Source organism: Ptychodera flava, chromosome 7 (genome assembly GCF_041260155.1).
Source record: "Ptychodera flava strain L36383 chromosome 7, AS_Pfla_20210202, whole genome shotgun sequence".
Lineage (NCBI taxonomy): Eukaryota > Metazoa > Hemichordata > Enteropneusta > Ptychoderidae > Ptychodera > Ptychodera flava.
This window is the reverse complement of record NC_091934.1, coordinates 27438647-27452271: the sequence shown is the minus strand read 5'-3', so window position 1 is coordinate 27452271 and position 13625 is coordinate 27438647. Positions and strand designations below refer to the sequence as shown.

General features: G+C 35.4%; 1 protein-coding gene across 6 annotated transcripts in view; it reads left to right on the top strand.

Moving 5' to 3' along the window:
• LOC139137142 (phospholipid-transporting ATPase ABCA3-like) overlaps positions 1 to 13625 on the top strand; it is a 68629-nt gene that overhangs the window by 44528 nt on the left and 10476 nt on the right. For all 6 annotated transcript variants that reach the window (XR_011553328.1, XR_011553327.1, XM_070705105.1 and 3 more), the window contains 15 exons: positions 998 to 1080; positions 1838 to 2039; positions 2764 to 2898; positions 3587 to 3703; positions 4385 to 4558; positions 5025 to 5135; positions 5906 to 6069; positions 6843 to 6981; positions 8095 to 8157; positions 8802 to 8891; positions 9314 to 9416; positions 9789 to 9892; positions 11968 to 12155; positions 12812 to 12878; positions 13195 to 13298. Coding sequence is in view for 4 of the 6 variants with exons in the window: in XM_070705105.1 (XP_070561206.1) it covers positions 998 to 1080; positions 1838 to 2039; positions 2764 to 2898; positions 3587 to 3703; positions 4385 to 4558; positions 5025 to 5135; positions 5906 to 6069; positions 6843 to 6981; positions 8095 to 8157; positions 8802 to 8891; positions 9314 to 9416; positions 9789 to 9892; positions 11968 to 12155; positions 12812 to 12878; positions 13195 to 13298 (1844 nt within the window). In the remaining 2 variants the exon portion in view is untranslated. The remainder of the gene's footprint in view (positions 1 to 997; positions 1081 to 1837; positions 2040 to 2763; positions 2899 to 3586; positions 3704 to 4384; positions 4559 to 5024; positions 5136 to 5905; positions 6070 to 6842; positions 6982 to 8094; positions 8158 to 8801; positions 8892 to 9313; positions 9417 to 9788; positions 9893 to 11967; positions 12156 to 12811; positions 12879 to 13194; positions 13299 to 13625) is intronic.

Genomic DNA, 13625 nt, shown 5'->3' with positions numbered 1-13625 from the left:
AGTCTTTGTTTTCCTGGTGCACAAGGATTTGTCTGCTTTTGGATGTTTCTGATCTATTATCATGCCCCTCTGAGCCATTGCTCCTAAAATTTCTGTATGTATGTCCAACTACACAATTGAAATGATAGGTTTGTACCATGTTTTGGTGATGGCAGGGTTAAACTGTTGCCACCAAGCTGAACGTTTGAAGTTCATGATAGTGGGGAAAGGCCATGTAACTGTGATAGATGGTGAAAGATATTTAATATTGAGAAAATAAATTTTAAAGTTGTGAGCTCTCACATTCAAAATAAGGAATTGTGTGATAACACAATAGCCACCCATCTTGCTGACGTAGTGTCTTATTACCTGTTATCTAGCTACTCATCTTCCTTGCACCCGGCACTTGACCCAACCTTGCTTCAAGCTCCTGGTCCAAGTTCATTCATTCTAGGCCATCAGGCTGCTTGCCAAGCTATCCCGCCACCAACCCCAATCCTTGGTTCCACTAGTCTGCTTCCCATTGTGGGCCGTACATCACGTGTACCCCCACTCAAGAAGGTGGTCTCCACTGGCCTGGTGGAACCACTTTCACTTTTGGCTTTCCAAAGGTCAGCAATCACAACTTTGCGACCCAAACCTTTGGCCCGGAGCAGACTGGCGGAGACCCCTCACCCAATCTTTGAGTTGTTTTGTTTACTTAGTTGTGACTTAGTAATTTTGCCTAGTTTTTATCTTTCTTAGTTTTTCAACATTGCGCTTATCTGTAGTTAGGTTTTCATTGCTTTGTAATTGTTCACCATTGCTTATTAAATTCTTTGAACACCTTACCCTGTGTAGCGGTGTGTACTTACAAATAACCTTCCTTGGCAATAATAAAATTATTCCGAGGTAAGATGAATGAAACAAGATGTTCATCAATTAAAAGTTGTGTTTCATGGAAGTGGGATAGATTTTTTTGATGATAAAGTACAGAAATTATTCAAGTCACCTACTTGATGTGATTCTTTGATTACAGTTCCAGAGAGAAGAGTACAAACCAGATATTCTGTGTTCTAACTCATCAGAGTTTGGTTACAAACATTGTCTCAACTGTCTTCTGTGAGTATTGCTTTTATTCTGCATTGCCCATGTGTAAAGAAAAAAAAATGAAATTATGACAATGACCTTGATTAAAGGTATACAGTCACCTTAATCTAAATATGCCCATTTATTGTCAAAGGGGCGTTCCTTGTATTCAAAATACCCATGTGAGGGCGCTGTTTTTTAAAAGCGGCCACCCGCTTAACTCTGTGATTGGTTAGATTTTCTCTTTCCATGGTAACTGTGGCAAAATTGGAACAGGTGACAGTATACCTTTAAGGTAGATCATGCCTCAAAAGTGAAAGACTTAAACTTTGCTCAAACTTTCCTCAAGGAATCTTTCAACCGTTCTCTTTCACAATCAAAAATAAAAATCAGGGGTCACCATGCAAAGTTTAGTATTAGAGAAACAAATTACCCAAGATTTATCAATATTTTAAATTCAAAATGGCCGCCATCCCTGCGTTAACTCTATGGAGAAAAAATAAAATTTTCGATTTTTGAAAAACTAAACCGGTGAAAGTTTTTCTTTCTCCGAGAGCTTCAAAATGTGCCCCCACAAGTGGTAGATCAGAAAAGAATTGTAAAAGTTTGAGAGTCTGAATATCTGTCCCCAAGGCGCGATCTACCTTAAGCAACATCATGAAAGCAAAGAATACAAATATATAGTTAAGCAGTGATTTTTCCAGAGTGTGTGATTGTACAAATTCCAACCTAAAAATGCTGTACATAAATGTGGCATAGTAACATTTTAACTTCTTCCATGGCATTGTAGAGTGGGACCCCCTAACACCACATTTCACTATAATGATGGATGTGCCAGTGGCTATCGAAACCTCTTCAACGACTTGTCTGACATGAATGTCTACTACCAGGAGTTTGTCCTGAGAGAGAGTAACCCAGACTTGTTCTTCAATGAGTATGTTGCCGGGATCACTGTGACTGATGGAATAATCACAGCCTGGTACAGTGGCAAGGTCAGTGCATACCCTGGGTTAAAACTTTACGATGTAAATGGCAGTATATTGCAGATTGTCCGGTGGAAATATTTGTCCATTTGTTTTCTCTTTGGCTACACTGTGCCAAACCTTTCTGATGCAACAATATGGCTGATTGTGTAGCAAAATAATGTGACATCATTGACCTCACTGCATAATCTGCATGATGAGAAATTTAGACTTTGTTGACGGGCAGTTTGAAGTTTTAATGCTGCTATCAATGGTCTGTTTTACAGTATGTCAGTGTCTGTAAATTTTGCTCAATTGCTGTCTGTTTGCAATCATCTTTATTGTACTTTAAAGATATTTGGTATTTATAATGATTCCTTGTGAAAAAATATTAAATAATATGTAGCAATTTAAAAGAATTTCAGTGGGCCTACAAGTGCTATCTAGGAAAATGTCTTATATGAACAATATGTAGTGACTTCATAAATTGTATCGAAAATCAGTCAGGTATTTCAAATTAAAAAAGAACTTTTTCTCCAGTTCAGTAAGATGCTAGAACGGTTTCTTTGAGGCTCAAACATACCCAATAATTTTTACTTGATTTGGAAAGGTAGTGGTGTAAAATGACCATTTGGAAAATTCAAACTAACTTTAAAATTTTGTTTCAAAAGTGCAGGCATCTACAAAAGTGTGTGTATTGACATACTTGCAGTGTTGTTGTGTTTTACGGTATAGCCTTTCTTACTCTCATCAGGGTTATCACACCACTGCTGAAGCTGTGAATGCAGTAAATAATATCATTCTTCAGACACAGACCAATGCTTCATTCAGAATCCACACAACCAACCATCCACTACCCAGAGCTAGCAAAGACGATGCTGAAAACAAGGTAGCTTTCACGTTTTGTTGTTGTTCCCAGTATTCTTGTAAACAAACAGCGTATTCATGACAAAAATAATCGTTTTTCACTTACATGTTATACACCATCATTAAAACATCATTATTGGTCTCTTGTTCAGAATTTTAATAGCTTTTACATAAACGCAAAGACAAAATTAGCTTGAACTATTTTACAGAGAAATGGCAACTGCATAGTAAATTATTACATGCCAATCCAGTAGTTTACTTCTGCCATGCTTTTTATTATTATTCAACTGAACAAGAAAATATCAGCTAACATTCTATACTGAAAAATTATAAACAAACTGTACAACAGTTCTCTAGTATTTACAATGCTGATTACACCTTATCCAGACTGTTCCTATTGGAAAGCACGATGTTTAAATTCATATGGTATGGTATTGATAAGCCAAAGTAGGTCTTATGAAGTTCTAAGTATTTCATTCTCAAAAGACTATAATTCTACAATTACCCCTGAATTCAAGGATGCAAGTGCTCTTAATGGGTCAAACAGAAACATTAAATAACATTCCCTGAGGAGAAACACATCATAAACTTTGGATAGGCATTACTTTAAAATCTTCTCAAAGTGAACAATGCGTTACACTAGTCATGTTGCCAAGAGACTTGTGGTAATCTGGATTCTATGGCTTTGTCTTTCCGGTGTTTCCATGCAGGTGTGGGATGCCGTGGTGTCATTCAGTGCACTGATGGAAGCATTCCTGATTGTCCTTGGTCTGGGAATCCTGGCCGCTAGCTTTCTGCCATTTATTATACAAGAGAAGAAGAGCAAGGTAGAACAAGACTGCTTTAAAACGTTACATTAACCCTTTGAGTGCCAAAGTCGATTTTTGTTGCATTTATAAATATAATATAGACATTTTTTTTTAATTTTAGACAAATTTTGTTCAGATTTTCCCAAATTTTGATCAAAAACTGTAGCCAATAAAATGTTATGGCCATTTGATCTGAAATTATAAAAAAAATTACAGAAAAAATTCATAAAAATTGGAAAACTGATACACAAAAAATTTGTGGTGGGAAAAGTTACAGCACTCAAGGGTTAACCCAGCAGTGTAGTATAAAATCTGTGCTCCAAATTTCCAAACAATGATAGCCAAAGCTTAGAAAAAATCATTAATTTTTAGGAAGACCAATATTATTAAGAATATATACACCATTTGGTTTTTAAATAGCACAACTTAAATTGTTCATTGCTCTGCTTACATGTCCCTGATAACGAAGCCCCGACAAGCATGATGTACCATGTTTACAACATATTTTGCCATGTCATGGTTAGAAGTTGTAAACTTTGCAATTTTGGTATTTAGTTGCTTGACCCAGTAATTATTTGCCATCAAATATGTTAATTTTGCACAAAAGGTTTTGCATCTACCACACAATATCCATGTTTAACAGCTGTATTACAGCTTCTTCCGACAGTTTATCTAAAGTGTGGTATGTTCCCTTTGCAGGCCAAGCATGTGCAGATTGTAAGCGGTCTGAACCAGATCATCTACTGGCTTGCTAATTTTGTCTGGGATTACATCAATTATCTGGTAATTGCCATCATCATCGTCATTATAATTGCCGCTTTTGACAAAGCAGATTTAGGCTGGGAGGGAGTTCCACCTCTGATTGTCATCATGGTAAGTTCAATGAAGACTTTTGTTCACAGTAACAAAATCAATTAATGCAAACATTTGAACAACTATTTATTTTTCTACATTCTGCCAGATATTTTGTTATCATCCATCTGTTACCAAAGGCTTGTATTTTGGATTCTAGGCAAGGAGATTTTTCAAATACATGGCATGAAATTTCCTAGATAGATTTCGCACCAAAGTAATTTTACTATTCACAAATGATGTAGCTTATGGTTTTAAAGTATATGTACTCAGTTAATATTTCTTTACAGATTTCAGATGTCAGATTACTTAGAAAATTCAAAATTTTTTTTGTGCAGATTTTCTTCCTGGTAAAATATTTTGCATGAAAATTTGTTGTGCAGTCTTTATCACCATAAATAATATGGTATTTCAAACCTATGATGTGTTTTACTCCATGATGTATTTTACTTTATGAATCAAAAGTCCTTATCTATGTTTGTTTCAGCTCCTGTTTGGCTGGGCCATGCTGCCATTTGTGTACCTTGCATCTTTCATCTTCACGGGGCCCGTACTTGGTTACTTTATCGTGATGATTTTCATGGGACTGATTATGTCGGTAAGAGCATCAAACCATATGCATACCAATGTGACATGTGACCCAATCTGACCAATGAGTATTAGACTGTTTGGGAGTATGCAAATAAACCTTTTAATATGGACAGGACGAATTACCCTTATTTTCTCTCACATAAATGTTGTCAATGTGACGTATGACCAAATCTGGCCAATGAGTACCATGCTGTTTTAGATTTTATAAATAGAGCAGTGCATACGGGCAGGATGAATAACCTCTCATTTTCTCTAAAGTAAATGATGTCAATGTGACATGTGACCAAATCTAGCCAATGAGTACTATTTTGTTTTGATTATGCAAATGGGCTGTGCATATGGGCAGGACATATGACCCTCAATTGTCTCAAATAAATGTTGTCAACTCATGTATATTTTACCTGTCTGTATATATGTAAATTATATATGTCAGTAATATTTCATAGATCTGTACAAAACACATGGTCAAGCATACAGAAATATAGTAGTCTTCGTTCTGTTTTAATGTGATGGTTATGATGAATGAATGAATGAAGGAATGATGCAAATGAATTCATACAACTGTTGCACTGTTACAGGGCATCTGAAAAATACACATTGATGAATTCACATGAATGAAATAATTTGAAAGAAGCAGTTTACTCAAAGGAGGCATTGATTTTTGAAGGACTGAATATTATAGTAACATTAAAAACATCAGTTTCTTGTTGTCCTTTATGAATCAATGTGAAACAAAATTCTATGTTGACAGTGTGTATTCAACCATTTCCTCCTTAGGTTTGCCTGATGACGGTGCACATTCTCAAGTGGAACCCTGACAGTGACGATGGAGATATCGCAGATAAGGTGTTTTTGGCCATACCATCATACACTGTTGGTAGAGCCATACAGGAACTGGTCAGCAATGGTAAAGCAAGAGACTTGTGCACAGAAACCTTCCAGTAAGTCAATATTGTCCTTCGGTGGACTGATTTGATCCATTTTAAAGTGTAAACGTATTCTGAAAATCAAAGGTTTTCTTTATTGTCACACCACTAAAATACAAGAATAATTTGCAGGAAAATTGAAGGGCTTTGTGTCAGGAAGCAAGATTAAAGTACCTTGTCTTTATTTGAAGGGACAATATAACATTACTGTAATTTTGCATGCTGTTTCCCTTTTTTTAGTTCTTTGAAACAAGATTTTCTCCTCTCAAGCAAAATGTGAATGACATACAAAGTATCAGACTTGCTAAAAACTGTAGACATAAAACATATGCAGGTTGTTTAAAAGATTTCAAACAGAATTTTGATATGACTTTTGGTGTACTAACCTTTTGAGTGCTGTAATTTTTCCCTCGAAAAATTTAGAGCAACATTTCACCAATTTTATGATGTTTTCTGCAATTTTTTCTGATAAAATTGGACCAAATAGACATTTCTTTTCATTGGCTGAAGCTTTTTATGAAAATTTTGGCAGAAATCTGAAAAAAATTGACTGGAGTATATTTGTAAAGGCGACGAAAATTGACTTTGGCACTCAAAGGGTTAAGAACATGATATCGTGTAAAAGAAACAGCATAATACTTGGAAATGCTTCAAAAGTTTACAATTAGTTTTTGAAATAAAGGGCATGATCACTGGGCAGAAGATTTGTAGCATTGTAAAATTTAAAAAAAAGGTAAAAAAGTATAAGTATGTGGCTGAAATGATGTATTTTTACGTACCTCTTACAGACAAAAACTTGCTTGTGCTCGTTACGATGTCACTTATGCCAATAATACATTTGACTGGGATCCTCCAGGGCTTGGAAAGTACTCCGCGTACCTGTTTTTTGAAGGCGTAGGGTTTTTCTTGTTGGTTCTCTTGTGTGAGGTAAGTACACTCTGAGGTCTTTCTCAGTTTTGTTGAGGTTTGCAGTCATTGCCATGTGCTCACAGTCTGTTCTTGCATTGCTGTGTAGAACATATTGAATAACAAGAGAGAAGGAACTTTCCCTTGTATCAAAATAGCGTTGATCGCAATTCGGGTTGTTACTAAATATAGCTGCACGCGTGCAACTTTGGACAAATATGCTGAAATTCTGACAAATTTTGTCGTTTTATGCACGGCTGTTGTTGCAGCTTGTAGTCTCAGTCATCGATTCATACGAATAAGTGTGACGCTAAATAGCCATTCTAACACTCGCGCGATCTCAGGTTTTATTTTTGTCGTTTATGCGGAAAATGTGGACAAATGTTTATTTATGCATATTAATGAGAGAGAACAGTAACGTCATTTGCGATCAGTGCTATTCTGATCAGCTCATAGAGCCTAACAAAGTGAAGCCAGAGAAAGTGATTTGCACATGGATGTCATAGCGATAGCACATTGTCACATTGTCCATGTGTCAAGTGTAAATGAAACGCATTGAGGTCTGCCTGTTGTCTGTGTATAGTGACTCTTGACATGAAGAATTTCATGACAAAATGGCCACAAGCTGTAATATTTGAATTTATAGCGATAAATTTGATATGCATTATGTGTGTATTTGTGCATTGCACTTTTGCCACGTTTGGATGAGATCAGTGGACAAATGTCTTTGTAATTTCTCTGAACATAAAATTTTTTATAACAAAATGGCCATCGGGCAGCCACACTGGATTGTATCACAATATCAATTAAAGTGCATGTGTATGCTACTGGAGTTGTACTTGTGAGAGGTTTGAACAAAATCAGTCCAGGAGACTCAGTGTAATGGCTCTGGACATAAAATATATCATATAAAATGGTTGGCACTATTAAGTGAAATTGATCATTGCAGGGTAACAAATAAACGTGCACATGTATGCCATTGGACATTTTCCTCGTGTTAAGTTTGAATGAAATTGTGTGTGCATGTTTGTAAGCATCGATTCCGGATGGAAGGACAGAAGCGAAATTGTTAGTAACCCCAAGACTTTGTTGGACAGGACCTTAACAATTTTTCTCCTAATGTTTGGTTATTAGTATGGATTCTTTATCCAGTCTTGCATACCAGCCAAAGCAAGGAATTCTGGGAATATCAGGGAGGTAAGTTGTATAGTTGGTATTCTGATGTTGGTGGGACCATGACTTGATTTTTGGAAAACTGAAAACAGAGAAAAAATACCTGTTTACTGTGAATTATTCCTTGTTTTAGTCTTTACACACTTGTGAGTAGACAGGTTGTTGATTTCAAGGGTGTTGATCGCCCAATAAGGGTAATTTGCATGATTAATGACTTTGGAAGAAGGGGAATCATTAAAGTTTAGTTTCAAATGTTTTAAAAGAACACTTGGGAAAAAAATCTGCGGGACAGAAATTGACTTACCTTAAAATGTGTACCTGATCAAATGTTAAAAAAAATTAAATGTAGAAAGTGTAGAATGAGAATTAAAGTCCAATTAATATATTTGAAGATGTTGCGGGTATAGTGAAAACTAATTAATTAAATGATTACGCAGACTGTGACATGGTGAATTCACTACAGTTGTTATTTTGCATGCTTACCTGAGTACTAATTCTGGTAGTGGCAAAGTGCCCGCTGGGTTTTAATGTTCAAATGCATTAAACACAGCAATTAACATCTTACAGTCATATCAATGGGTTCTCAATTTTTGTTACAGCAAACTTTTTACATTATAATCACTTGAAATGTTGCCATTGTATGAACCGTATAAACATTTTGTTGCTAGGATGAAGACGTTGCCCAGGAGAGGAAGAGAGTGGAAACACTGGATCCGAAGAGTAGCGATGCAATTGTTCTGATGAAAGACCTGACAAAGGTAATTGATTTTATTTTAGTTCATCGCAGCGGAAGTGAAGACAGTTTCAATGTGAATTTCAATCATAAATGTTTACCCTGATCTCGAGGCAAAAAACACCCTTAGTACTTATTTTGCTTTATACATTCAGATAAATGATACATTTTGCATGGACTATGCATATTTGCAGTGACATATGATGATTGGCAATGTTCTAGATATTGACAGTTTGAAGTAGATACCATTTTGAAAAGATGCAACAAAATGACAATACTTCTGAATAATCAAGTGTGACATAAGTGGACCCATCATGGGACTATGAACTACAAGCCATACACACTTGCCAAAAAAATCTACGATTGATTTCCTTTCACTGAGCTAGCTAGTCTGGCCAATCTAACAAACGTTAAACACCCTCAAATGCAAAAATTTTTCTTTCATAGGTATACAGAGGAACATGTTGCAAGTCGGCAGAAAGACCAGCAGTGGACAGTATTAGCTTGGCAGTTCCAAAAGGAGAGTGCTTTGGACTCCTTGGTATCAATGGTGAGTGTCAATGCATTATCTATGTACGTTGTCATCACTGGTCAGATCTTGTGTGTTTAGAGTTAATAAACAGGGGGCAAATATACGCCCTCTGTGGTGAAACTAAGCATACTTTGAAGCTTCATTATGCTTTTGATGACTAGACACTTGTCTCTTAGTTATGAATCATTTCACAAGTGATATCACTTGCCAGGCCAGTGTAGATTATGATAGAATTATACTAAATCCGTTTGAAATGTTTGAGAATGAAATATTTGTTTTGATATTTTCCTGGATTTATGGTACTGTACTGCATAAACTTCGAAGAATTTCTGTGCACTGGCAGCCAGGGATTGATTGAGATTTGTTGAGCCATGATTTGTTTGTTCATAGGTGCCGGTAAGACAACTACATTTAGCATGCTGACAGGGGAACTGAGTATGACAGCAGGCAGTGCCTATATTGATGGACATAACATTAGAACCAGCAAGAGAAAGGTATGTGTTCTGTGTACATGGTACATTGAGCTACATGAGGTATTTTTCATGTGAATTTTCAAAAATCAACCATATTCACTACTTGATAAGATGAATGCATAAGGCAAAACATTGATTGTAATTTCTGGCTGTTACTAATATAGGCGCCGTGACATCAGACGCTACTGCTTGAAATTCAGACAAATTTTATTGTTGTATGCAGGGCTGTAGTTGCAGCTTGTAGTCTGAGCCATAAATCGGTGTGTTTGAGTATGTATTTTAACACTACCAGGTTTCAATTTTGTCTTTCTTGCGGAAAATGTTGATAATATTTTTTTCCATATTAATGAAAGAAAAGTGATGTCATTTACAATTAGTCCTATTGATTATGAATATTATGCAATAGAATTTTTATAGGCTCACATTTGGTTATACCAATGTGAGTTTATCGTATAGGCTGAAGTCGATGGCGTCTGTATGTCTGTGTGTATGTATGTATGTATGTATGTACGTACAGTATGTCCGTCAACATCAAAAACACGCAAACTGCTGCACATTTCAGCTTGGTATTTGGTGTGTGGATGCATCCTGGGCTATAGATGGGATTTTGTTCAAATGAAGTCTGCATTGCCAAAATTATGCAAATGAGCTTACAAAATGTGAAAATGGTTAAGAATTAATAACTCAAGAACCGCTTTTTTGATTGCTTTGAAAATTTGTGTGCAAGTACCTTAGGTGAACCTTATACAGTTTTATGAATATTGTGACGATATCCTTAATTTTGTATTTTTGCTGAATTTTTTTGTTATTTTTTCTTATTTTCAGTAAAAATTCTTCTTCTCTGAAACCGCCAGCCCAATCGCTCTCAAATTTGGGTTGTCTCTTTGCAAGGGTGTTACTCTTCTAATTTGTTGAAATTATGACAAAATTGGGAAAATTACTATTTTTGAGCAATTTTGTCATTTTTGGTCAAAAAATCTTAAACAGTATTTCCTTTTTAAAACCCCTGGACAGACAGCTTTCATATTTGGTACACAGACGTACAGAGATGACAATAGTTAGATATGTGGAAATTGTCCTGAAGTATAAAAATTTGTATTTTTAAGACAATATTGTCATTTTTGGTCAAGAAAATTTTATCTCAATATTACTTGTTTGATAGCTTTGTAATTTGGTATAAAGTCCCTTGTTTCATAACTTTGTAATTTGGTATAAAGTCCCGAAAGATGTTATTAGATAAATATTCTGCTCAAAGTGTTGGGAAACCCCAAAATTGTATATTTTAGGTAATTTTCTTAGTTTGTGACCTTAAATGACCTACACCAACCCAAGATATGTTGTGAAACAATTTTGAAGGCTGTGAACATAATTTTGTCATATTTGGTATCAATTTGTAGGAAAGCTGAGGTGATTTTTTCATTTTGGATCAATTTTTGCAACTTTTCTATGTAAGACATACAAGAACTGATGAGAAATTTGGATCCAGGATAATTCCAGATGTTGTAATCACCGCCCACAGTGGAAGGCATTTCACTATCTGTAACTAACTTTAGTGCTGTTTACATTAGAATGATAACACTCATGGCATTAATTAAAAAATCTCCAAGGTTGTAAATGTACTTCCTGTCATTTGGTCTTATGTAATACCAATAGGGGTGGAACATTTGATATTCAGGAGGGTGTAGGGTCTAGAAGATTGATGATGTAGCATTACTTTTTTACCAGATCTCTTGTGCATTTTTCCCCACTCCCACCTTTTCTTTTTATCAAGCCTTCTCTGTTTTTTGTTGTGGACATTAGCTTATGTATTTAGGATCTGCTTCTCCCATTGCTATAGAAGTTGATATGCATGTTCCTAAAGATGACCTCCAGTACCTAAGTTGGAGACCTTATTTGCTTTTGTCATTCTTGTTTTTCCTGGTTTAAATATTTCTCGAATGGACCAATTCAAACCGAATGTGAGCACATAGTGTCCTTGACGGTATTTTTTGTTAATAGAGTAGGCTGTTTGCTAATAGCTTTTCAGTTTGGTAATTTTGTTTTTAGATATGTCTCTTCCAATGACAAGTCATTGATTTCTCGTTTTAACACCCTAGGCTCAGCAACACATGGGATACTGCCCTCAGTTTGATGCTTTGATTGACAGACTGACAGGTCGTGAACTCTTGACAATGTATGCACGACTCAGAGGTATCCCTGACCATAGAATTGATGGTGTTGTCAAGGAAACAATCACAAATCTTGATCTTGACAAATGGGCTGACAAACTCTCTGGGCAGTATAGGTAAGAATAGGCTTGTCAGCAGGCTTAATCTATCTATCTATCTATCTATCTATCTATCTATCTATCTATCTATCTATCTATCTATTCATCTATCTGTCTGACCACATCCATCCATTCATCCATCTATCTCGCTGTCTCTGTCTGTCTGTCTGTCTCTGTTTGTCACACACTATACACATATATATATATATATATATATATATATATAATATAATATATATATATATATATATAATATATATATATATATAGTATAAAGAAGAGGGTTATAAATAACAACACAAAATTACTTCAAGTACACAGTAATGATATCTGTTACTGTATATTTACAAACAAAGAACGTTATTTAAAATAATGATCTTACACCAAAGATTTTTTTCAGTAAAGGCAAAAAGGCATAGATTGAGCATCAATTAGTACGTTTGAAATGTATAGAGGAAAGTGTTAGAAAAAATCTTACATACTCACTTTTGAGAAGAATGAATACTATGAAATGAATATGAATTTTCTTTGACAAGTGAGGTGGTTGTATGTGTGTAGCAAGTGGACGATAGCTTTATGTATATACACTATACGCTTGAAAAAGTATAAAAATTCCTAATTGTAATGTGCCCTCTATCAATTTAACTAACGTTGATGTCATGTTTTGTTCACAGTGGTGGTAACAAGAGAAAGCTCAGTACAGCCAGTGCAGTAGTCGGTGATCCCACAATCCTTTTCCTTGTAAGTGCAGACAACCATTTCAAGTCTGGCGTATTTATTCTTTCTATTCTTTCTATGTTATATGTACTGTAGTTCCTATAAAACTCATTTTGCGAGACGAATTTGATGCTGAAGTTTTCACAGTTTGATGATGATTGTGATACCCTGTGGTGCATTCTTGTGTATCGTTTCAATATGAGTGATAGAGTTTTAATAAGGAAAGGAAAATGGATGGAAAGAAACAAGAAATGACAAATTAGATTATGTTGTAGTTGGCTAAAAGAAACACTTAGTTATTCAATTGTAAAGGAAACGTTCTCCCACAATGTCATTCCAGGATGAACCAACTACTGGAATGGACCCAAAGGCCAGGAGAGCATTATGGAATGCATTGTTGAAACTGATGAGAGAAGGCAGATCCATCATATTGACATCACACAGGTAACAATGAAAACTTTGCATACTGAGTTCAATGTCAAGTTTCTGTGATTAATCCATACCACTGGACTAGCACTTCAGATTATATGCCTATCTGACATTTGAATTTTTAGGATTTATTATTTAAATTTCAAATGTGAAGCATACAAATTAACATTGATATACTTTGCTGGTCAGCCATAAGTACAACCAGAAAGAGTAAAGCTGACATTGTCAAACTATCAGATGTACTGTAAAAGACTTTGAATTAGCTGCACGCTTGTTCAATTGTTCAATGCAACTAGTTTTTAATTTAGCTGAAAAGACATCTTGGCCACAGTAAACACGCGG